This window comes from Nannobrachium achirus, assembly GCF_963921795.1.
Source record: "Nannobrachium achirus genome assembly, chromosome: 7".
Lineage (NCBI taxonomy): Eukaryota > Metazoa > Chordata > Actinopteri > Myctophiformes > Myctophidae > Nannobrachium > Nannobrachium achirus.
Genome location: NC_137816.1, coordinates 52,427,738 through 52,453,465, shown reverse-complemented (window position 1 = coordinate 52,453,465; position 25,728 = coordinate 52,427,738). Strand labels below are relative to the sequence as shown.

Below are 25,728 nucleotides of genomic sequence, written 5' to 3'. Positions count from 1 at the left end.
TGTTTTCTAAATTATATAAGCAACACATTACACAAGGAAAAATAAAGCTTACATTTTAATTGGGTGTGTCCCAAAAAGTAATGTAAATCATGAATCAATAATAACCAGCTGAATGTATGAACAATTTAATGAGAACATCACAGTTTTAAAGTAGTAGAGCAATATTATGCTCATTTACTTTACCGTTCACATGTGAAGAAAGCCCTTTTTTAATCGATCACGCTCATACATACATTAGTTGCTAGTACACAGACAATACATGAGTAGGCTGATAATCAAACAGATTATTACAGAAGCAGCTCTTCAGATCACTGTCCTATGCTCGATAGGCTACACTCAAATATATGTAATATACAGTACACAAGAGTGTGAAAGCCAGGTTGTGGCTCCAGAATAATTCGATTATAATGGATATAACAACACTAAACATCTATAAGTTAGTGTTGATTTCCCTTCAGACAAAACAAACAAATAAAGCATTACATCATCACTGTATGCTAACTAGTCTAACAGGGCTGTCTGTCTATGAAGTGTCTTGTGCTACATTCTCACTGACTGATCAAGAAAACGACTGTTGAGATCTGCAGTTCTGCACGTTTTTGGCTCATGGTCTTAGCAGGGGTAAGGCGGGGGCTTTTCGAAAGCACCATAGGCAGGTCCATAGAGGACAGGTGCGTTGGGCGTCAGCATGCCGTAGCTCCCTGGTTCCTGGGACAGTCCTCCCTGCGATGGAGGCTGGGGGGGAGCGTGAGAGGGCTGCTGGGCCTGGCTCTCCTCAGACAGGCAGATGGTGGAGGTCAGCCCTCCCTCTGGGACCGGCTGTGGTGTGGACGCTGCCTGGTAGTTGTGATGCTGTTTGGGAAAGACAGGGTTCTTTTCAGTGGTGTACTGTAAAGTAACAAAATAGATTTACTCAAGTGCTGTACTTAAGTACAATTTCGAGGTGTTTTGTACTTTACTTGAGTATTTCCAATTCCCAATACTTTAGTTTTACTTCTACTCCACTACATCTCAGAGTCAACTATTGTACTTTTACTCCACTATAATTGTTTGAGAACTTTAGTAACTAGTTAGAGATTTTGATTATTATTACAAAACATACATTAATCACTTCACTTCAGGGAAATTCGGCACAATGAGTACTTTTACTTTTGGTACTTTAAGTACATTTTGACACCAATACTTTTTTACTTTTACTCAAGACATTTTTACATTGCAGTATTGATACTTTTAAGTAAAAAAAAAACTGAGTACTGTTCCCACCTCACTGGTTATTTTGTGATATGTGGTTCAGTAGGTGACTATGCCACTGCACTGTACAGCAGAGGTAGCAAGGTGTGCTCAGTGAATTACCCAGTTAAACTACTAGGTCAACACCCTGGTGGAGGTAATTAGTTCAAAGGACCATAACACCACCACACTTTAAATACATTTCATTATATGTAAAGCTTCAGCATTTTCCCATTAATTTGTGTTTGTTGACATTTTCCATAGTCCATAGTCATTGAAACATTACCTATAACTTAACTTGAAAACATGGAATCAGAATCAAACATCAAGGAACAAACACCAAGGAGTATGAATGATTTGGCACACATTGACTTGAATCTCTAAATCTTGTGTAGAACTGTAGATTGTCTTTAGACATACCTGCATGGGTATCTGATAGTTTGGGTAGGCAGGTAAAGCCTGCCCTGACGGACAGTAGCTGGAATAGGAGACCATGTGCTGGTTAGGGTTGTATAGGATGTGGGGAGGTGGCACCGGGCTTGGACACATCTGAGACTGAGTAATGGGTTTCTGATGGTGTAAAGGCACAACAACAACAACAACAAAAGAGCAGAGATAACATTTAGGTGTAGAAGTGTGTACAGTACAAGAGCAAGTGTACACTTCAACATTCTAAAGGCCTGTCCATACTCTCTCCGACCACGAACTTTTCGTCGGAAACTACAAAATGACGTCACTCACAACTTCTGAAAAGCATTACCCCGAATAAGACTTCGGAAAGCTGCACATCGGAAGGTTTGGTGGTCGGAGACAGTATGGACAGCCCTTAAGAGCGAATTTAACTCTGTGGATGGATATGTACTATAAGCATGGTTATGTCCGAGTCATAGTGACAGGCCTTATTATCAGTCGGAGCAGTGGTTCTGGTTGCAATGTGTAGACCACAAGCCTTGAGTCAAGATCACACATTTTCTATATTATCAAATATGGCTTCACCATAACAAATATATGCACTTTGATGCATGGATTCAGGTGTCTATACATATGTTAGGCAACAATTTGGTTAAATTGAAACTGCACAGCTGAATCCTCAGCGTTAGGCTAGGGCTCCACCAAAAAGACGGCGTCAAAACATGAACCGGGGCCAATTTGAGCGTCCGACGTTGTCGTTGATGTCGGCAGTGGAGCACCCTTCATTAATTAAAACGGAAGCGTTCCAAGCGTTGCCGTTGACGCAGCGCTCAACGCGCCCGGTGGAGCCGGGGGGTAACTGTTAATTTATCCATTTGCAACTCCAAGAGTGTATAAACTTAAGTGGTGCACTCTCAGAGTGTAACACTTAATTAAGCCTTTACTTTCAAAAATTTTAACCGATATACAAGCTCACAATCTGTCACCTTGTTTGAAAAGTTTCGAAAATGTTAACATATAATAACAAAAACAACATAGGGACGCCAGGTTGAAAGTGAAAATATCCCATCACGATGACAAAGAAGCCCTGCTCACCAAGTCCTTATAGGCCCCAAGGATGGCGGCGGTTATGATGCCCAGAAACACGCCCATCACGTTGAGAACAACAGAGACCCACAGTAGACGATGCAGGTGGATCACATCCCAGCAGCCACTGACACCTGTGAACTCATAGTACTGGTAGTTTTGACTAGAGGGTTGGAAAGAGAAGTGCCAGCATGGTTGTGGAAGGATAGAGAGAGACACAGAGGGAGAGAGAGAGAGAGAGGGAGAGATCACTCTATGCACCCTGTGCAGTGAACTCAGTACATAGAAATACTGTACATACAAACAGAGCATCTCCCTTTAAACACATTTTCTGCGATTTGTCCCAAAGATTTTATACCAAGTGAATACAAAACATTTAATTATTGCTAGATTTGCTACCATTTGTGGCTAAAGTTTATCCCAAGCTAACCTCTCCTACGTGGATGTAGGACTATTTTCTGACAGCAAATATGCACAATTCTTATGGTTTTGTAAAATAGATTTTGCTAAGTAACACAGCTCTGTTTGCACATTTCTTCATTCCCTTTTAATTGTACATACATCATTTTAGTTTTCTTTGTATTGTTCCCTTTTTGCTTTGGCAAACGCATGTTGCCAATAAAGCCCCATTGAATTGAATTACACACACGAGGCACGCACACACACGCTTGCACACATGCACGCACGCACGCACTTATGTGTAAAATAGTAGCCTACTGCTAAAGTGGGAGACCTGGGCTCAAGTCCTAGCCTGGGTGCCAGCCTATTCACTCCGTTCTGCGATTTGTTTTGTCTCTCCGCAGAGACAAAACAAATCGTGGAACTGAGCAAACAGGCTGGCACCCAGGCTACTCAAGTCCCTCGTAGGACAGGGAGGGCATGCAATGCATTGCAGCTTTCAGGCTTAAACGCCAAAGGCTCCAGTGACTTACTTCTCACAGCTGTACAGGTAGCAGCAGTAGCAGGTGTTGCTTCTCACTTTGAGCTTACATGTGTGGTCCAGCGATCTGCACGTCACCTGCAGACACACCAGAAAAGACACACTGTTTTCAGCAGGTTTTTAAAAAAAAACGTTCAAACAGTGCCTCGTTGGTAGGGGTGCAACAGCTAATCCAACTAATCAATTGAATTAATTTGGGGGGAATTAGCGAAAATAAACAATCTACAACTCCCAACACATTGCATCGCAATCTGTTTTGAGCTTGTAGATCGGCTATTTTTGCACGCTATAAAAATATATTACAATTGTTTTGTGCCAAATCGTTGATATATAAAAATGTAACAAATTAGTAGGGGAACAAAACGCATTGCTTGATTATTCGAATCATCAAAAAAGCAATCGATAGAATAATAATAGATAATAAATAATAGTTGCAGCCCTACTGAGGAGTAATTAATGAAGAATACAGAAGATAATTGGCTACAGTTCAGAGAAATAAACACTTGACTCGAAGCACAGTATGGAATTGTCTGGAAGACATAAAACATATTCAGAGTGTAAACTTGTTTTATGGTTGTAGTAATTAAATCTGTCTCTAGGAAGAGTGCGCTGGGTGGTATCCAAGTTCTATTATGTTACTCAAGAAGGCTATTCAGCACCGTCCATGAGCCAGCAAACACATCTACTGACCACTAGGTGACACTATAGGCTATATTAAAACGAAAATATCTGTATGTCCACAGATGTGTGGAAGATGTAGGAATAAACCTTTTCATTGACACCATACATACCTCAAATCTCAAACACAATTTTAAAATAATACAAGGAAAACAAAAATATCTTGACTTGCTATGGAAATTGTAGGTTGTATTTCAGCACATTTCATGAAACAATCTAAAAGATATATTGAGGTGCACTTTCAAACTAGAAAGTGTGGTTGCTGTGAAAATGTAAATGTATGTTTTCTCATGCCAATAAAGCTCATTTGAATTGAATTGAATTGTGTGTGTGTGTGTGTGTGTGTGTGTGTGTGTGTGTGTGTGTGTGTGTGTGTGTGTGAGTGTGTGTGCGTGCGTGCGTGCGTGCGTGCGTGCGTGCGTGCGTGCGTGCGTGCGTGCGTGACTGAAAGTGTGTATGCTCAAATCACCTCAGTATAGTAGTTGTCAAAAGCGTAACCAGATCCACTGGTGTAATAGTCACATCCTTCTTGTAGCAGAGGTCTTGTGTCCTAAACATCACAGTGAGGTGAGCAGAAGACAAACACAAGAGGATCAGTGGTATCGTCCAGAGGAAGCTGAGAGACACATCAATACAGATGAGCAGGGGCGTCACAAGGGGTAGGAAAGTGGGACTGAGTTACCAGGGCCCAAGGTGGAGGGGCCCTAGTAACTTTATCTATTGAAAAATAGCAGATATAAAAGCTCACAGCGCGGCACCGAGTGCCGCGCTGCGAGCTTGTAGATCTGCTATTTTTGAAAAGTCGTGAAAATGTGCGAAAATCTTTGAATATATGTATTTTTTAAGTGAACATTTGTGACTCAAATTTTGCTTCTGGGGGGTCCCTGGAACTAAATATTTTGAGATGGGGGGGTCCTTCACATGAAAAAGTTTGAGCATCACTGACATGAAAACATAGGTTTCTTGGCACACATTTTCACGATTTTTCAAAAATAGCAGATATACAAGCTCACAGCGCGGCACAGTTAACATTCATGGGGGGCCCGCAGTGAATCCTTGTACCCAGGGCCCAGAATTTGGTGTGACACCCCTGCAGATGAGCCCACCTCAACAGTGCCACAGGCTGAGCACCTCCACCATGAAGTAATGAGTTCAAAGTAGCCCAGACCAAATACTGAGTAGCAAAAATTAACATAGGTCTACTTTTCAGATGGTCGACATTTTTATATTCCTTTTGTTTTTTTGTGTGTGTGATCTTATCTAATCATCAAGATTAAAAATTAAAAAAAAAAAAAAACATTTTGGAATATTTAACTTTATTTACAATGAATCTGATTGATTTAATATTATGTTATTAGTCAGAATGTGTAAACTGTAAACAATGTAAACTGACATTGGCTAATAGGATAACACAAAAAAGTCCTTGGAACTTGTTTCCATTGTGGTCCTTTGTATTAAATTCCTCAACATAGCATAAAAATAACACAATAATGCATATCATCAACAAATATTAAACACAAGAAAGGGGAATACTTTTCAAATTATAGAGAGAAATGAACTTTTCTCACGAAATATATTTATATTTTTAGATGCACATCAATCAATCAATCAATCAACTTTATTTCTGTAGACTCAGGGGTCCATTAAAAACAAACAACATGAAAAAACACTAAATCTACAGAGAAAAACACCCCTAAACCATATAAATATTCACTATTACAAGAGACAACCATACCAGTGTTTCCAAAAAGTTGAGCGATATCTTGTAAGACAGAGGCTAGGGTTAGACAGAAACAAAACAAAAAGTTATGATTTCTTTTTTACTCTACCAAACGACTATTTTGTGCACACTCACTTCCCATTCCCAATAGAGAGGGAAACAATTAGGCAAATTATAATTATACCCTAAAAATATTCAATCCGTCTGTCTTTGCATGGATATGAATGTGCCTCAAAATGTTGACTTTCCCTACAAAAAGTTTGAAAACCAAAGGACTATAATGTGTGTGTGTGTGTGTGTGTGTGTGTGTGTGTGTGTGTGTGTGTGTGTGTGTGTGTGTGTGTGTGTGTGTGTGTGTGTGTGTGTGTGTGTGTGTGTGTGCGCTCGTCCATGTGAAAGTGAGAGGTACAGCAGTTTATTTTATATTGTAGCTTATTGTGGCACTTGGCTGTTGTGGTCTGTTAACCTGTCTACTGATGTACTGACATACATGTATATAGGGTTGCTATAGAATAATAGAGTTGGTGGGACCATTAATCGCTCTACAAAAATATTCTGTGAATGTACAGTATCAACTCAGGGTTGATACATGTCAATGTATGACTCAGGGTTTGTAACAAAAGAGAGATACCGCTTTCCAAAAGCGAAATACATATTTATGATTCATTGCGACCGTAGGTCGCACTTACTATCAAAACCTGCACAAACTGTGAGTCAGTCCGTCAGTCCGTCAGTCAGTCAGTCTGTCTGTCTGTCCGTCTGTCTGTCACACCTCACACGTCACACTATTGCCCTGGTCATATCTCCGCAACCGTTGCCCCGATCCATGCCAAATTTTGCACACACGCTCCTTGGCTGCCAAACTACAACCTCCAAGGACCCCCGGAGCTCCAGGGACCCCCAGGTCCCTGGGGGACCCCCAGATGTAAAAAAAGACCAAATGTGCAAAAATGACCAAATGACCACTCCAACATGGCTGCTCACGGGGAATTCCCGGGGACCACCGACTCCTGGTGCTCCAGAACGGATGCCAAAGTGGTGGCGCCCCCAGTGGAGGACCCCCTCCACTGCAGCTCACATAAAATGCCGTAACTCGGGCTAGGAGCGTCCGGGAGAGCCGGGGCCGGTACCTATTCGTCCGCCAAGGCAACGCGGAGACCCCACCCCTCATTTCTCACATGGCCCTCTTCTAGCGCCACCATGAGGCCGATTCTTGCAAAACACATTTTTGGACACTGCTCCTACAGATTTTGCCCTAAAATCACGCACATCGGTACACAGTATGTCTACACATTGCCCACACAACTAGGAACCAATGGCAGTTACAGCCCTCTTTGTGTGTACATGTGACCTTACTGGTGAGTGAGTCTTACTGGTATATAGTAGGTGATTCTGGTTCGATACCTGGCTTCTGTTTGTGTCGCAGTGTCCTGGAGCAGGACACTTTACCACTAACTCCCCCTCCTCACTCTTCTCCTCCTTCCTTTGGTTGTGTGGGTTCATGTCCCATCAGTGCAATTGTAATTAACACTTTACGCTGTACGGACTCAACGCTCCAGTAAGGCCTGCCACTAATTCCACTTATTTTGTGTCTCCCATTTCACAGTTCCATGGACCAGTGTTTCTCACTACTTTAAAATACATTTCAAGGTCTCCCCTTAACTCTGGCAGTGTACAAATGGAACCAAATGAACCCTGTCAGGGTTCATTTGGTTCCATTTGTACACTGCCAGAGTTACAGACTTGTATGAGTCCCTGGAATCCACTTTGAGAACCACTGCCATGGACTGCTATTACAGACCCACACCTGCAGATCAAGAGTGTGACAGTGGACCGGGCCTCTCCATGGAGCACGATTGTGGATTGATACTACATTAAATACTATACTGTATGCTATCCTAACTAACATTCTTATACTAATACCACTATATACTATCTAATCATTATTGTTATACTATATTATATTATTTTATACTATCTTACGCTATTATATTTAGTATTTCTCGTATTATTGTCATTGCTACTTTACTACTTGTAATTTGCTTGTATCTCCCTCTCTTTCTCTCCTCTGTCTCTGTCTCTCCTTCTCTCTCTCTCTCTCTCTCTCTCTCTCTCTCTCTCTCTCTCTCTCTCTCTCTCTCTCTTTCTTTCCCCCCCGACATGGTCGAGGCAGATGGCTGCCCACCCTAGAGCCTGCCTGGGTCTGCCTGATGTTTCTTCCAGTTAAGGGGGAGTTTTACTTTGTCACTGTCGCAAAATGGCTTGCTCTGGGTGGGACTGTCGGTCATATAAAGTGTTTTTAATTGAATTTAACTGCTCACGATACGCCCTACCGTCGGTATTCTGTTTAGAACACTAAAGTGTAACATTGTTCTGCCATTGTGGGGTATGTGAATGGGTGAATGTGAGGTACATTGTAAAATGCGTTTGAGTGGTTTAAATGTAAATGCAGTTAATTTGCTATTTACTCCATGCTTGAACTTTCAGTTCCAGCAGATCAAATTGAACTTTCAGTTCAAGCGCTGCTATAAGCAGTTACTCATTCAAAATGATGTACAGTTGGAGCGTTGATTTTATATTGACTATGAATCTTTACTTTATATGATGTAATTTTTTTAAATTAAAATACTATAAATCATTATTGATTTATATTAAATATAAATCAATAATTATTAAAAGTATTTGTATTCATTATTTATTTTATGTAAAAAATACAATTTAGTATTATAACATACTGTTGTTTTACAATATATTGTTATATGAGAAGGTAAGCAAATTGGGATGCCATGTTTTTCTCTCTCAAAGGGAAAATTCAATCACCTCTGCTTTACTGAAGGTTTGCCTGGAACAGTGGACTGAGCCACCATACTGCAGGCACTGAGATTGGCTGAACTGTGCACTGGTGAATCAGGATGGGAATAGGGGTCACACTGTGTCTGATTACATCCCAGACCTTCTATTACTAAAGCTACAATCTGGGAACCAATAGTCAAAGAAAAGGGAAAAACAACACCCTCTCTGTTTTGTTCCTTTTTATCTGTTCTTGAGAGATTACTAAAGTTATGACTAAAAAAAGAGACCTGTGTGTACTTGTATTACTATAGCCTACTTGTATGTTCCCATTTAGTAGAATTAGACTATAGCCCCTTTTCCACTACATGGCCGAACCAGAACTAGAACCAGAACTTTCCAGAACCAAGAACTTTCAAGAACCTGTGAAGTTCCGGGACTCAGTTCTGTTGATGTTTCCATAACCAGACCTAACCGGGAAGGTCCCAAAAAAGAGCAGCAGCAGTGCTGCTGGCCCATAGGTTCCCAGAACTCAAGTTTAGTTCTACATCAAGAGCAGGACCTAAAAAAGTTCACAGAACCTTGTCTGAAACCGGGCTGTGAACTATGGAAACAAAACCAGAAACAAAACCAGAAAAAAAAAGAAAATAGGTTCAGGTTCTGGTTCCTCGTAGTGGAAAAGGGGCTATTGTGAGGACTATTTTAATGGTCTCTGCAAGATAAATTGTTGTTTTATTGTTAAAGAGGTGGTGCCATGATTTCCCCCCCTCTAAAGGCCACTTTTAACCGCACAGATTCGGCGACGATTCGGCGGCGGAAGGCGGCGGAAAGCGTCTGTTGCCGAACGGGAGCTCATCGTCAGGTTTTCGGCAGCGGGTCGGGAACCTTATCGACCGAAAACTGGAAAACTGGACTTGCTCAGTTTTGTTCAGTCGCCCCTCGCCGTCGGTAAGATTGAGGGAGTTGTAGAATAGTTTACTACTGCTCCAAAACCAAGCCAAAACAAGCCAGAGACATTTTCCCGTCGCATATTTTTACTAAATACCATATTCTCAATCTCAACTCTCAATTCCTATTCCAATCGGATCCAAAGCAAAGCTAGTAGTAGGCTAGTAATAGTCCATCAAGTGCCCTTGTTGTTGTTTTCTTTTTTTTCCTCCTCTGCACGGAGAACAGAGCTGCCTCCGGCCGGGTTAGGGTTGCCAGATTCTGTGAGTGAAATACGCGACCAGGTCTATGAAAATAAGCCCAAAAGCGCGACCAGTTTCACCTCTGAACTCTATTACATTAGTTATTTTATAAAATAATGTTGAAAGCAAGGCCAAATAAGCAACTACACTTCAGAAACAAGCCCAAACAAAAGCAACCCACATCTAGCAACATTATAGGAAAACAGGATCAACGTTGCTTATAAGGAGCAGACCTGGCACCACTGCCATACAGTAACTACAGTCGGCGTCGTCTGAAAAAAATAAAATAAAAAATAAGTGCTTAGTTTTTTGCAGTTCTTTGCAGTCTGTGTACAGTCAGAAGGAGTCTCCTGTAGGCTGTTTGGTGTGTAGACACCTTAAAACATGATTATCATGTATTATGATTATACTAGGAGGAAGATCTTTTTCCAAAAAAGTATACAGAAAGAGTTAAAATAGTTTTTTTATGTGGCCACACCCCCAGTTCATTAAGTATGCATGAATGTCATGGTGGGTGGTGACCCAGCTGAAGTTAGCCACACCCACAGTGTTGGGTGAATGGTAAAAGGGGAGGGGATGATTATATGATGTCACTCTATCTGTGTTTTTGGACCGGCACTTTTGACCCACAAGGTGGCAGCCTCGAGGAAGAAACCCCAAATACAAAGGGAATACATAATTGCTCATAACAACCACACCAGGGGGTCTAATGAAATACTGTCAACCTCCTAGACACATGAAAACCAGAAAAAGTACAAAACTATGGCACCAACTCTTTAAGAAAGAAGAAATATTCAGATTGGGGTTATGGATAGGCTTAAAATGGCAAAGAAATCAATAAAGATGGCATTCATAAAATTGCCAACCTAAAATGTCGATGCCCTCACAAGTATAGTAATACAAAATGTGTGTGTGTGTGTGTGTGTGTGTGTGTGTGTGTGTGTGTGTGTGTGTGTGTGTGTGTGTGTGTGTGTGTGTGTGTGTGTGTGCGTGCGTGCGTGCGTGTGTGTCTGTTTGTCTCGATTTGCATTGGTATACATAAAAGTATACATTAACTACATAATTGATTATTCAAAATCAGAGCGATGAATACATACTATAAACTCTGCTGCGATGATTCCGTCAACAATGGCACAGAAGAACGAGGCCATGACTCCAATACTGATGAATATGATGGCTGCCGTTAGCTGAGAGAAAGAGACAAAGAGCAGCATGTGAGAAATGCAGAGGAGCTTTGATCCAAATGCTAAAGTTAAACAAATTAATTAAGTAATTCATTACAGAAGACAAACCTCAATTGTATAAGACTCAAGCAAATACAACAGTAAAACGCACATACACACTCACGCGCACGCGCACGCACACGCACACACACACGCACACGCACACGCACACGCACACGCACACACACACACAGTATATCTGTGATGGTGGTGGTGTTTGCTGATTGCAGTGTCCAGCATGCAGGATAATAAAGGAAATGTACAACTTCTTGTCCTGTCAGCCACAAAGTGCTCTGTGCGGGATTTACGTGCATGGAGGTGAGGTGGGCCAACGGAATGACCCTTAACACCACCAAGGTCAATCTAATTCCCCCAACTTATCTTACGCACGCACGCACGCACGCACGCATGCACGCACGCACGCACAATGGCAGATGGGGAAACTGCTAAAAAGCCCACAAGTGGGAGATTGATTGCTCTGGTCCATAGTGTTAAAAAAAATAGACAAAAGTCATTCGATAATCAGGTTGCACTTGTCATTTCTTTAGCATAACAAAGAATAATAAATTACACCAACTTGCTGGCTATTATAGAAAAGCACAAACAACGTCTAGGATATACGAAACTCACACAGACTCACACACGCTGGGTCAGTGAGTGCAGCAAGCCAATCGTTGCTTTGTGCTCACATACACAGCATGGATATTTCAACGTGTTGTTTACACCACGGAAAACAGCCCTTCTTTAGCGCAACTTTCTACCTTTTGAGTGTGAGTGTGTGTGTGTGTGTGTACGTGCGCGTGTACGCCATGGTGTGTGTGTGTGTGTGTGTGTGTGTGAGAGAGATGACTGTGAGAGAGAACCGAGAACCACGGGAAACATCTCTTCTTCTCTCTCTCTATCTGCAGAGAACACACTAGGGTGGCCACCAGCAGGACCTCAGAAAGTAGGACACTTTTCTGGGCACACTGTATGGCACCCCCAAATTGATTTGTAAGGCTATTTAGTCACAGACTCCCTTCTCAAACTATTTTGTGCCAGCCAGGGACCCACATAGACCGCCGAGATTGTTCCAGATTTTTACACTTTTTTAAAAAACGACATCAAGCTCATAGCTTGTAGATCGGCTATTTTCAAATATAAAATAGGTTTAAAGTGGTTTAAACTAGGGGTAGTGGGTACCCCCTTTATTCATGCAACCAAAGACCCTTCAGGAATTATTTTATTTTATGATACAATGTATTTATCTTTTGCAATTATTCCTGAGTTAAGGGAAGAGAAGGGTTGACTTGTGGACATATGGATACTGGATAGCTTAGCTGCTGCTGCTTATTTTGTTCACAATTGGGGAATGGGGATCCAACGGGGGAAAGAAGACGAGAGGAATAAGTCGGCCCATGCTTTCTACCTTTCCTTTGATCATTGCTTTAGCATCCAACCCTTCCCAAATGGATTCCACAGAAGGGGTTTGGGGACAACCTCTAAGCGCTATGGATATTAAACAGGTGTTACAACTACTATAATGTACACTCACATGCACATGTGCACATTCACACACTCACAGACTTCAGCTATACCAACACCTTTACCTCCAACATTCACGCTTGGCTGATCACAGATGTCTGATCATAAAGTTTAATGTTAAGCAACCTTTTACTGCCTGGCCAATTCCTCCTTCAGGACAAAAACTACTGGACAAACCTGCCAGATAATACCAGTACATTGTCTGTTTGTGTGCATGTCTGTCTGTCAATCGATATTCACTCCTGGAGACATTACAGAGACATACTGTACACATATTGTTTATTTAACTGTGCAAATGTAAAAGCCTAACCTTACCTCACCCTGACCTTTCTAATGTTTTTTTCCACAACTGAACCACAACTTAAAACATTTTTTCTGCGTGTCATTCAATGCTATATGACACTGTCATGAAACTGTACCTTTCCCTATGCAAACTTCTAATAAATACTTCAATCAATCAATCAATCAATCAATCAATCAATTTGACTTTGTATGAAAAGAAGCAAAGCTGTTTATGGGCGAAAGATCCAGATGATCGATAAGGAGGTAAAAATCTCGACCATCTAGACCATCTTTCGGTCGATTTGGAAGATTGCAGGCTTTATCTGACACAAGCTCAGATCCTCCAGTTCATTAGCAGGGTAAATGACTCTGCCTTTATGGGCTGCAAGTGGGAGATGAGGCCAGCATCGAGCAGCATAGACAATAGACTCTGACAACTGCATTACTTCTGACAACTGCATTAGTTCACATTACCTCAGCACCAGCTGCCAGCACATAAAACAGCCTCCCTCACCCAAAGCACTCATTGCCCCAGTGAGAATGATACATATGGACAGAGGGGCTGGAGGAGGGCGGGATGAGTGACAGACGCTGCTCCTAAGATTGGCGCTTAAGAGATTGAGAAGTATAGAAATAAATGTCAATTGCAAAAGATACATTACAGCATGGCCATGTAAGATGCTACAAATGCAAGACAAATGGGTCCATCTGTCTGACCGCCGTGTCCGGTGATAACCTTGCAAACAGCAGAACCAATCAGCCACCAAATTGTTTTGCATGCTGCCAGTAGGCCAAAGAAGTAACTCCAAGCATTTTATTTTTTCACATAGCACACAACATGTTTTAACGTACATTTTATTGTGTTAGTGAAAGGCGGGAGGATCAGGCTGAAACCTTGCCCAAATATGGAATCTTCATAGATAGGTCATAGATAATACACTATTATATATTATGACAAAAATATTACTATATAGAGTGTTACAAAATAAATTATACAGTAACTTACCTGAATGTCTTTACAAAATGAACAAAAACATAACTAGAGAGAAATGTCCTCTTTGTCAGCATTTCATACTCTCTTTACATTTCTTTGTTCTGTCTGTTTTAATTGTCAATACATTGTTTTCATTGATAATAATAATTGATAGTAATAGTTTTTTGTACCTTTTTGAATCTCGCCCCTGAAGAATTGGCTACCTCATCTATCTATAAATGCGACAAATCTCTGTCTGTCTGTCTGTCTGTTTGTTTGTTTGTAATCCACGTATCTCGAGAACCGTTCGTCCCACCGGCTTCAGATTCGGCACGCGCGTTCCCCGCCGCCGCGCGGAGTGCAGTGCAGGGCCTCGACCCGACCCGACTCGCGGTTTTCCGAAACCGGCGCGAAACGTTCGGAATCTCCTTATGCGGAGCTGATTGTTGACATCAGGCTGTTCCGGAGGAAATCGGCGCAAGCGCTGACTCATTGTGACATCACTTCATAAAAGGCTGTGACATCACGTACGCCACATGAGTCAACAAAAAATCTCTGTGAATGTGTATGTATGTATGTGAATCTCGAGAACCGTTCTTCCCACCGGCACACGCTTTCTCCAGATATAGGGTCCTATGACAACAGGTATATTGGGGTTTGCATTAAAGGGTGGGGACAAAGGCTAACAGATGGTCAAAACGGGTCCTATGACAACAGGGCATTCATGGGGTCCGCTCCAAAAAAGAAAAGATGACTTGAATGATGCAGATTTAAGCAGGCTGTGTATTCTGCTTAAAGAAGAAACAAACAAAAAGCGACAGAGATCTCATATATGGGCATAAAATGGACGCAGATAAACAGATATCTCCATATACGGGCATAAAGGGACACAGACGGACAGATACAGAGATCTCCATATATGGGCATAAAATGGACACAAATAGACAGATATCTCCATATATGGGCATATGGGCATAAAATGGACCCAGAACTATATCTGCAGTGATCTCCATATATGGACATAAAATGGACGCCGACAGACAGACAGATACAGATATCTCCATATATGGGCATAAATGGACACAGGCAAACAGATGGTCAAAACGGGTTCTATGACAACAGGTATAATGGGGTTTGCATTAAAGGGCGGGGGATTCATTCCCTATTTACATCGTTCCCGAGTTGGCCAGGTCGCCGACTAGACGCTGGGCCGCCCGAAGGGCGGCCCAGCTTCTAGTATTACAAAAATAAAATAAAACTAACTATAAAATGAATAAAAACTAAAAGTCTCTTAAAAACATAACAATTAAATAATTATGTAATGACGGAGGCGTAAGGGAAAAAAAAGGTGAAAAAGCTAAATCTGGAGTGTTAATTTAACGCTGAACGTATACTTGAGATCTCACAACTCCAGATTGGACTGTGAAAGGGACAATGAAGACGCTGACCATGTTATCTAACTACGGCCACAGACCACTGCCTGCAAGGTCATTCGGAGCTCTGGGGTTTGAAATAGCAATCAGGACCACAGCTGGACACACTTGTAATAAGCACTGGACATCCCATGGCCTGGGAAGTAAAAAATATGGCCTTTCTTAATGGCCCCCGTGTTCTGCTCTGCCACCACAAGGTGACCGAGGGGACAGCAGTGTGTGAAATACAGGCGGAACCCTCTGGAGCAAGGGACTATCAATGCATGCAGTAACTGGATGAGGCCAGTGGATTATTACCCTATTATTATAGGGACTGGAAGCGTTAGTGCATGGACAGTATATAGGTTCACAGACTATTTGATTTCAATTTTTTGGGAGCGACATAATTTCATGCTCCATAATCCTTTCAACCTTTTTCGGAGGAAGGACGAGATGAGACAAGACGCGAACTAAAGGTTGGAGTCAGGCCTCCGTTCAAGATGTGGCTCAATAGGAGGCTAGCCTTCAACAAAAACGTGTGTGTGTGTGTGTGTTTCACCAGAGCTAATAGGTCAGAGTAGTACCTCGTACCCAAATTTTATTTAACATACTGTTCTATACAGTATTTTTTTTTAAATACTCTATAATGGAAGTCAATAGGGCTTGGATCAGGCTGAAGCCCAAATTTGGAGTCACACGCCATAGATACGTGTATGTTATAGACAAGTGAAGTCATAAACTGATGAAGTCTGATTGATTGATTGATTGATTGAATCCTTTTTTGCGAAAAGTAGAGCAGTAGAGTACAGATGTACAGTTATACAATAATGCTTAAAGCAGGGGTCTTCAACAGGGGGTCCGGGACCCCTAGGGGGTCCTCAGAGTTACTACAGGGGGTCCTTCAAATCTTTGTGTGATAGAAACTTGTTTTTTCTCCTTTTTTATATTAACCACTTGAACCCTAGCGTCCATATTTTGAGAACTTTAACCAAAAATAGCAGATCTAAAAGCTCACAACGCCTCACAGTGCGAGGCGTTGTAAGCTTGTAGATCAGCTATTTTCGGCAAAGAGGTTTGGTGTAGAGGGGAAAAAGAGCAGACTAAGTACGGAGTGAAAGGTTTAGTAAGTATTAACGGTTCAAGTGGTTAAATATCTGAAAACCAGTAAGACTCCCTAATTGGGAGATAAGCGACCGTCAGGTCACATGTATGATCGGCTACTTTTGACTATTTTTCCATATTGATTTTTTCCGGTGGTGCGGGGGTCCGCTGGGGGCCCCTGGCCTAAAGGATCACACAAAAGCCCAAGAGGGCTTGTTTCCATTGTGGTCCTATACCGGTATGTATTCAATTCATCAAGACATATCAAGAGACACATAAGGAATAAGGATCCACAATGAAAATATAGTGCTAAAATAAGGCGCTCGTGCATTTGAAAAGCGCTGCATGATCCTGGAAGTACAAGATGTTTGGGGGCGATCAGATGTTCCCTGCAGTGTGACGATACGCTACGTTGTTCTTTAATGAGGAAACCTGCTCTGCCAGCCTCTGATCATCTTACTAGACAGACAGGCCACAGGAACCCAGCAGGAAGGAAGGTGTGTGCGTGTGCGTGTGTGTGTGTGTGTGTGCGTGCGTGTGTGCGTGCGTGTGTGTGTATGTGTGTGTGACAGATATAAGGGACATTGAAGCACTGCGCCAGTGTGGCAGCAGTCGTCCCATTAAATTTTAAAGCAGAGAACTGGGAGCGATGCCGGGGAGGCAGGCACCACCGGCCCTAAATCTCTCTCTCTAGGTCACACACACACGCGCGCGCGCAGTGTTGCGGCGTACATCCAAGAACACGTCTATAGGACCATTAGATATGGTATCATTTAAGCCTAATCAAGTCGTACGACGAGTTGTGAGCTTGTAGATCGTCTATTTTCAGTGTGGGACACCGTTGTACGGCAGAGTATAAATTAGGCAGTGGTGTAACATAAGACAAAGTGATCTGACCAGGCACAGGACACCTCGTGAAAAATTTACGTCTCTTTCTCTCTCTCTCTGTCTCTCTCTACACTCAGAAACACACAGACAGACGCATGCACGCGCACGCACGCACACACGCACACACACACACACACACACACACACACACACACGCACAATAATCCTAAAATGATGTGTGACAGACAGCACTTCTCCAGATCATGTTCAGTGGTGGACAAAGTACTTGAGTTGATGTCTAGATACTACTGGTCAAATGTTACAAGTGAAAGTTGTTTGTAATTGAATTAAAGTACTGGAAGATAGCTTCATCATGACACATTGTGAGCTTTTAGTTCTGCTATTTTCATTATATTTGAAATAGGGCTTAAGAGGGTAATTCATAATTTACTTTTCCCCTTTCTAGATGGTGGAGTCAGAAGTACAATATCCACAAACACAAATACTCAAGTAAAGTACAGATACTCACAAAATGTACTCACTGTAAGTACAGTAGGCTACTCAAGTACTTTGTTACTGTCCACTGCTCATGTTAGGTTGGGTTTCTCAAACATGTTCACCCCCGAATTGATACATATTATTATACAGCAGACCTACATTTGAAAGGATTTTGTGCCACCCTTAACATGAGATATATTGTAGAGAATTCTTCAACTGTTTATACTGTAAGTGGGGAGATACTGTAATGAAACCTACTCTTGAACATTCTGTCATTGGGTTAACTGTTGAAAGTTAAATGAAACTGTTCCTAATATAGCTGAGGAATCGTTGGAACCTCCCCATGTATCCCATGGGAGGCCCGCACCCCATTTTGAGAGCCAGTGATGTAAGTAATCCACACAAACAACTCTCACACTGGGTTTCATGTGTTGGGAAGACAATACCACAGACACTATAACACCAAGCAACTCCTGGTTGGCATTTTCATTAACTAGTCCACTGGTCTGGAAGTATCTGGTACCGTGTCCAATTTGAATTTAGGTGAAGAAGTCACTTGTTGAGGTCATTTCCTTCCCTTTGTTTACTCCAGTCCCAGACAAACTTTCACTAATATTATTGATTATATGATTTAACCACTTAAGCCTTATAGTATTTGTTGTATGATGAATGTAGTCAAAAATAGCCCACCTACAAGCTCACAATGCATCGCAGAGCTTATTTTGTAGATTCGTAGAACATTTTTGTAATTTCTTTGTACTATTTTGAAGATGTTTACCTATAAATAATGACATGCCCAAAAATATGGACATCAGGTTGAAAGTGGTTATAAGCTACTATTACAGTAATGGTCTAGCTTTAGACTAGAGGATGCTGGTTGTTATTATACTTATGTCCCTGTCTACAATAAAGGAGATGTGTCAGCCATTAGGCAATACTAATACAATTTCCTTCCTTGTCATTGATGTCCTGGGTCAATCACGTTCACTTAGCTTCCCACAAATCCAGTCATGTTCACTGAAGAGGACGCAAGGACCAGGAGCACATTACAAAAGCATAAGGTAATCTGATTTGTTTCTTTCTCATAATAGCGCAATTTCCCCATAAACACTTAAGTGAATTTGTAATGTCTGTAACATAACCCTTTTATTTATTTATGGTATGCAGGGCACATTTTCCGAGAACAGTGACCCATTTTAGAGAATGATTTGAGGCTAAACTCTCTCAAATTATATGTGACCTTACACATATACCAACCAACTATTCTTTTAGAACCAAAACTGCTCCCCTTTAATCTCTTATAAAGAGATTTTTTACAGCTAACGGACAGTTTTACAATGGTCTTAAACAAGGATTTATATATAGATTTTTACAGCTAACGGCCACCAGGGGCGCTCTAGCGGGAAGCAGGAAGGACACCTGCGGCTTATAGTCAGGTGCGGTTTATATATGTAAACATTCGTTTTTTGTACTAAATGTATCTGGTGCGGCTTATATTCAGGTGTGGCTTATAGTCCAGCAATTTTCCCCCGTTAGACATTACTTACAATCACTGCCTTTTACCCAACACTGGGTCATCAGACTCACCATAGGTCTGCGGTTCTCCACCAGATAGATGCCAACAATACCCAGGAATGCTCCAAAGCTAACCTGGAGAAAGAGACGGAGAGCGAGAGAGGGGGGGTGTTAAAGAACAGATGAATAGAGCGATATTGAGAGACTGAGGATTATCCTATTAAAGTTCATGGCTAGGGATGGGACGATAAGCGACATTATCGTTTATCGTGATAAAAAAACACTCATTATAATCGTATCGTGGAGATTTAATTCATCGTGATGTCATCCTCCGTCATGCACTGTGTTTGTCATGTAACAAATAAAAAGGATGGTATGACTTTGGAAAATAATGTGTGTGTGAATATGGAGAAGTGTTACTCACTGTAATGCCAGGATAGTAACCAGCAACAGGCACATTATCGGTCCGCGTGGCAGAAGCCAAGCCCACTGCCAGCACCACAATAGACAGACACAGCAGGGCGATGGTCACCCATAGCGCTGTATGCCTCCGCTTCCAGTACTCGGCTTCAGAACACAGGGTTTGATGAATAGATAATGAAGAACACATAGGCCTATAAGTGAAGCTTTATACATACTGTAGGACTACATGTATATATATGTCACAGTTTGTTTGAGATTCAGTAAGATTGAGAACAGGAGCGCTCGTTTTTGGGCACAAGGTGGAGCAGGCGGCGCCTCCTTCGGGGAGCTAGGAATAATTTGACTGAGGTTAGGGTTAGGATTAGGGTTACGCATAGTTTTACTGAGGTTAGGGTTAGGATTAGGGTTAGGTTTAGGCATAGGTTTACTGAGGTTAGTGTTGGTTTAGGCATAGTTTTACTGAGGTTAGGGTTAGGTTTACGCATAGTAGCATCCCCAGGTTAGCATTCACCAGCGTGGGACTAATGCAGTCAAATGAGACATGGGCTTCTTCCACATCCAGGTGAACTAAAACAAGCGCTCCTTTCCCAATCTAACTGGTTTCTCAAACTAACTGTAACATATACACCCCCCCCCCCCACACACACACACACACACACACACACACACACATACGCACACACACACACACACGCACACACACACACACACGCGCGCGCGCACACACACACACACACACACACACACACACACACACACACACACACACACACACACACCACTAACCCCTAACCTTCTTTGATGCAACAGCCCAGTGGTGGAAAAAGTACTCATATTTTGTACTTAAGTAAAAGTATCAATACTGGAAATGTATGGCAAGTACAGTAATAGCCAAATGAAACAAAACCACAACACATTCACCCCTGAAAAAACAAACCTGAATCCTCATCATTCCCTCCAGAAGAACTGCTCCAATAGTTATTCGAATAGAGAACTGAGAACAAAGGACCCCACAAAGGGAATTACTAAATGTAGAGGTTGGACTTTACTTGAGTGTTTCCAATTTCCAATACTTTTACTTCTATCTCATTACATCTCGGATCCAAATATTGTACTTTTACTCCATTACATTTATTTGAACACTTTAGTTACTAATTACTTTGTAGATTTGAATTATTATTACAAAACATACATTAACCACTTCAGCCCTAAATACGTACAAAGATTTTTATAAAATGTAAAACTTGAAATGGGACATTCTGCACGTTAGTGAGTAGCCTAGGCTACTTTTACTTTTGGTACATTAAGTACATTTTGATATGGAAATACGTATTTATTTAAGTACATTTGACTTCCGGACTTTTAACATAGTATTTCTACATTGCAGTATTGACAGACTCAAGCAAAAAAAAAAAAAAAAAAACTTTTCCCATCACCACTGCAATTCACAACTGAAACAAATTAACAATTAATTGTGTCTATAAAACAACAAAGCAAGCATAGGCTATACAGCCCCAAGCGTGTGTGATTATAAATATACCTGCTGGGTCCAGTACTTCTGCTGTTGTTTGTTGAGCATGTTGAGTTGTCTGTTGTTGTTGGGCTGCCGATGTTGGCTGTGCAGGCTGCAGCTGCTGCATTTCTGACCACAGCGACCAGTTCTCCACAAGTTGAACAAAGATGTACTGTAGGCTAAAGTGAGGATGGAGGATGCAGAGACCAGACGGTCCTACCTGATGGAGAGCTGCAGACAGCACTTCACAACATCACCCGCATCATATTCTCCTCACAGGTGCAAAGTGGTGTGCGAATGAATAGTTCTTATAATCCAGTCATGTTCGCGCATATATTATGGTATGGATTTGTGTCAGTTTACCACGTTTTGTTTAAACTTAACTTTCAATGCTACTGAATTTCTACATAGGCTATAGGCTATATTATTCTTTTTGACCGGGGTGGCTGCTACTCCTCTCTCTCCTCTACAGACAGACTGAGACACAGACGATCATCAGGGGCAACGAAGAAAGGTGAACATGCAAGTAGCCTCTCACGCCATTAGCCAATCAGCAGCAAGATACAGCCTATAACTACAGGACAGCCTGGACCAAAAAGAAAACAAAGCCCTTTTTTTTGTGTTATCCTTTTTAGCACCTTTGAATAATCGAGTCACTGTACAATAAACTGTTAAATAAAGAATTCATACAAAATATAATAACAAATATAATCAAACCTGATTGATTGATTGATTGAATATGAGTTAGCAAAAAAAAAAAAAAAAAAAAGTACAGTTCAATACAAGGTCTGCTAAAGAGGATTTAAACCCAAGAAAGCCTATGGCTTGTTCCCATTGATTGATTGAAGACTTTATTAGAAGTTTGCATAGGAAAAAGTACAGTTTCATGACGGTACAGTTCACTGATACAAGGTCCACTAAAAGGAGATCCTAGAAAAGCACTTGGCTTATTTGGGTGGGTGACGTGACGTAACGTTTTCGCTGTCCTCGGTGTCAAACATGTATAAATAAAAAATATATTTGTCAAAAACCTTCTGAATATTGTGCAGGACATTAAGCTTTATGTGAACTTACTCAAGATTAAAACATTTCATTCCTCATTTCTTCAGAATTTTCAACCAAACATGGCAAAACTCATATGGTGTGACTGTCCTGACCTTGTTTCTCAAAGTGGGAACTTGAATAAAACTAAGAAAAAGAATTGCTAAAAATCATTTGAAAATGAATTTAGGCTAAAAAAATGTCTATTTGTGAGCCTATATCTTTTCAAAGTCAAAGCATAATGTTTTCAGTCATTTCTGATCAAAAACATTTTGTCCCCCAAACCAAAATCATTTGGTGTGACACTAGTTTGGACAAATTAAACAGGCAATTATTTGGACACCTATTGGCTAGAGAGGTCCTTCTTCTGTAAGGCTATTCAGCACTCCCAGCACAACTGCAAGACAGGTGTCTGAGGTGAGTTATGATTTTAACATTTTCATGAAATGCCATCTTGTTGAAACTTTGACAAACTCACCACTTTGGATGTCTGTTGGTGTGACACCTTTTCATTAAAAAAAGCTTAAGTTATTTGAAGTTTTGGTCATATTTCCATGTAGATCTAGGTTGCTTTGTTATAGCTAGCATGCTGTTAGCATGCTAATGTGTACATAGTAGCCTCAAGGTAAACCTAAATGCAGAAAACGTAATATGGTGTGACACTTAATCATAATGGTGTGACATGTCTGCTTGTCACGCCATATGACTTGATTGTCACACCATATGATTTACACTGTATTTAACTACAGATATAACAATAAATAACAAAGTTCCATGTTTCTTTTGTACATTTAAACATTTGTTTTTAACATTTTTACATAAAATGTAATTTAGCTTCATTCAGTGATACTTCAAATTCATCAGACAGAGCAGAAACCCCTTCACAGAAACCTTAACATATTGTTTCAATCTAAACAATATTTTCTCTTTGTCTTAAACTATACATTCCATTTTCTTTTGTCAGCTGGAAAACGACAAGTGCTGAGAGAACGAGAAAGTACAGGGAGAAACTAAACAATGACCCAGCAAGGAGAGAGGAGCCAAAGGGGCGAGACTGCATTTTCTACGAAGAGCAGGAGGTTGTCTGTGGCATAGCAGAACCGCAACAAGGCAGCCGGTTTGCTACCCTCACCAAATACGACTGGCTGATGTACAATACAGTCTAAATGTATAATCTAATCTGATCTAATACTTTTGTACTTTCACTCACTGGACTGGACAGTGGACAGTGTTAAGGTAGGACCCGAGACAAAACTAGCGAAAATAGCTGATCTACAAGCTCTCAACACGTTGTGCTGCGAGAGCTTGTAGATCAGCTATTTTCGGAGTTGCGCAACCCAGCACTCTTTAGCTAGTGGAGATGTGGTGTAATGTCATGATTCCTAATTACATTTGTTCAACACAAAATGCTGTGTTCAAGTTCAGGAGACTTCGGAAAAAAGCAATTTACCTGAATGCTGAGTTCTGTTTCCACTAATTGGTGTTAATAAAATGTTGCCTTGGCTCCAAGTGTGGCTATGCGCCTTATTGTCTCTTTAGGATCCTTCTGCCGTGGGCCGGCAGAAGACTTAGGTGTGCGTAGCATTCCTGTGCACATCCTCATCATCCATCTACTACTACAATTCTTTCTTATCCCATGTTAAAGCCCTACAATAATATCCTGTTCAGAAATATTAAGGCCATGTTATCCTGGGTAATTGTTTAATCAATCAGTAAAGTTCAGTACTCACTAATAGGTAGGTTAAAACACAGTTTGCTTTGACACATGAAGATATGATCATACGGTGTGACACTAAATCATTTGGTGTGACATTCCAAATAGTGAAAAGTCATACCTTTATTAATGATTAAACCAAAAAAATGTTTATGGATTACATAGAGAATATTATCAGGAAGAGTCACAAATATTTGTGTAATTTTAGAGAAAGTTTTGACAGAATACATTTAAAATATGTTGTAAGATCATGAACATGGGCCTCACACAGAGTGTCGATTATGAAAAAAATATACAGATATAATTAATTTTCAAAAAACTATAGTGGATCACTGGTTAGTTATGATAAAGGACTTTGATAAAGTGAGTAACTTAAGAAAGATGTACTCCATTTTCATTTTATGAACAATTATTTTCATGTCACACCATATGACGATTTTAGGCACAAGTACAACAAACTGCTGAATAAAGTCTGATTCCAATAAAATATCTAAAAACAAAATGTATTTCCATAAGGTTGAGAGTGAGTAGAACAAAAGTAAATAACTTTTATGCCTGCAATTTAAAGTTTTTTTAAAAACACATTTTTTGGGGCGTCACGTCACTGACCCATTTCCACAGGAAACCATTGAAGTATCTCATATAACATTGAATGACAGACGGACCACTGCGGGGTCCTTTGTTCTCAGTTCTCTATTCGAATAACTATTGGAGCAGTTCTTCTGGAGGGAATGGGGATTCATGTTTGTTTTTTCAGGGGTGAATGTGTTGCGGTTTTGTTTAATTTGGCTTTGGCTATTACTAGCCATACTTTAACATACATTTCTATGTAGGCTGTAAGAGAATGGGCTGTTCTACAAAGTGCCTTAACAGCAGTATAGACTACTTTCTAGGTTTATCTGGCTGGCATGCCGTGTATAGGTTTAATATCTCAGAAATAGTACTGTACATCATGTCATGTGTTTCCTCAAAAGCATATTGTTGTGTGTGTGTGTGTGTGTGTGTGTGTGTGTGTGTGTGTGTGTGTGTGTGTGTGTGTGTGTGTGTGTGTGTGTGAGAGAGAGGAGAGAGAGAGAGAGAGAGAGAGAGAGAGAGAGAGAGAGAGAGAGAGAGAGAGCATATCAAGCATGAAGGGACAAAAACAGTTTATGACAAAATATTTATTTGAATTCATAATATTTTATTATAACACTGATATAGGGTTAGTTAGGTATTCAGTATGTAAACTGCTTATGTAAACTGATGGAGCACAGCTGATAGAGGCATTTAATAAATAGCAGTGGAGATCAGATAAAAAGGTGTATAGTATATTGCTAATATCTCTGTCACAACACAATATTGTAAGTGTGGTAAGTGCAGTTGGATCCCACAATACATTTTCCCTGCATCACACATACAGTATAACTCATGTTATTATTGCAACATGTTTAACCACTACAAATTATTGCACTTTTTTCCCTCTTGAGTTTATTTCCATTGATCAGCACCTCCGTAACCTTAGGTGTGTGTTATGTTTACTGCTATATCATTGCGTGTATCATTATGTTATATATGATTGATCTTAAACACCATAATATAGAAAAACAAGATGCACTATAGGAGTTATATTACATTATGTATTACTCATATAAAACTT

At 40.8% G+C, this 25,728-nt stretch overlaps 1 protein-coding gene across 1 annotated transcript; it reads right to left on the bottom strand.

Moving 5' to 3' along the window:
• Positions 1-612: 612 nt before the first annotated feature.
• tmem255b (transmembrane protein 255B) lies at positions 613-21,464 on the bottom strand (the record flags this gene model as incomplete). The annotated part of the gene is made up of 9 exons (XM_080730303.1): positions 613-852; positions 1,651-1,800; positions 2,737-2,890; positions 3,660-3,745; positions 4,815-4,895; positions 11,143-11,232; positions 19,474-19,536; positions 19,826-19,968; positions 21,365-21,464. 9 exons carry the CDS (start codon positions 21,462-21,464, stop codon positions 613-615), a joined length of 1,107 nt encoding a protein of 368 aa, XP_080586429.1.
• Between the last annotated feature and the right edge of the window lie 4,264 nt (positions 21,465-25,728).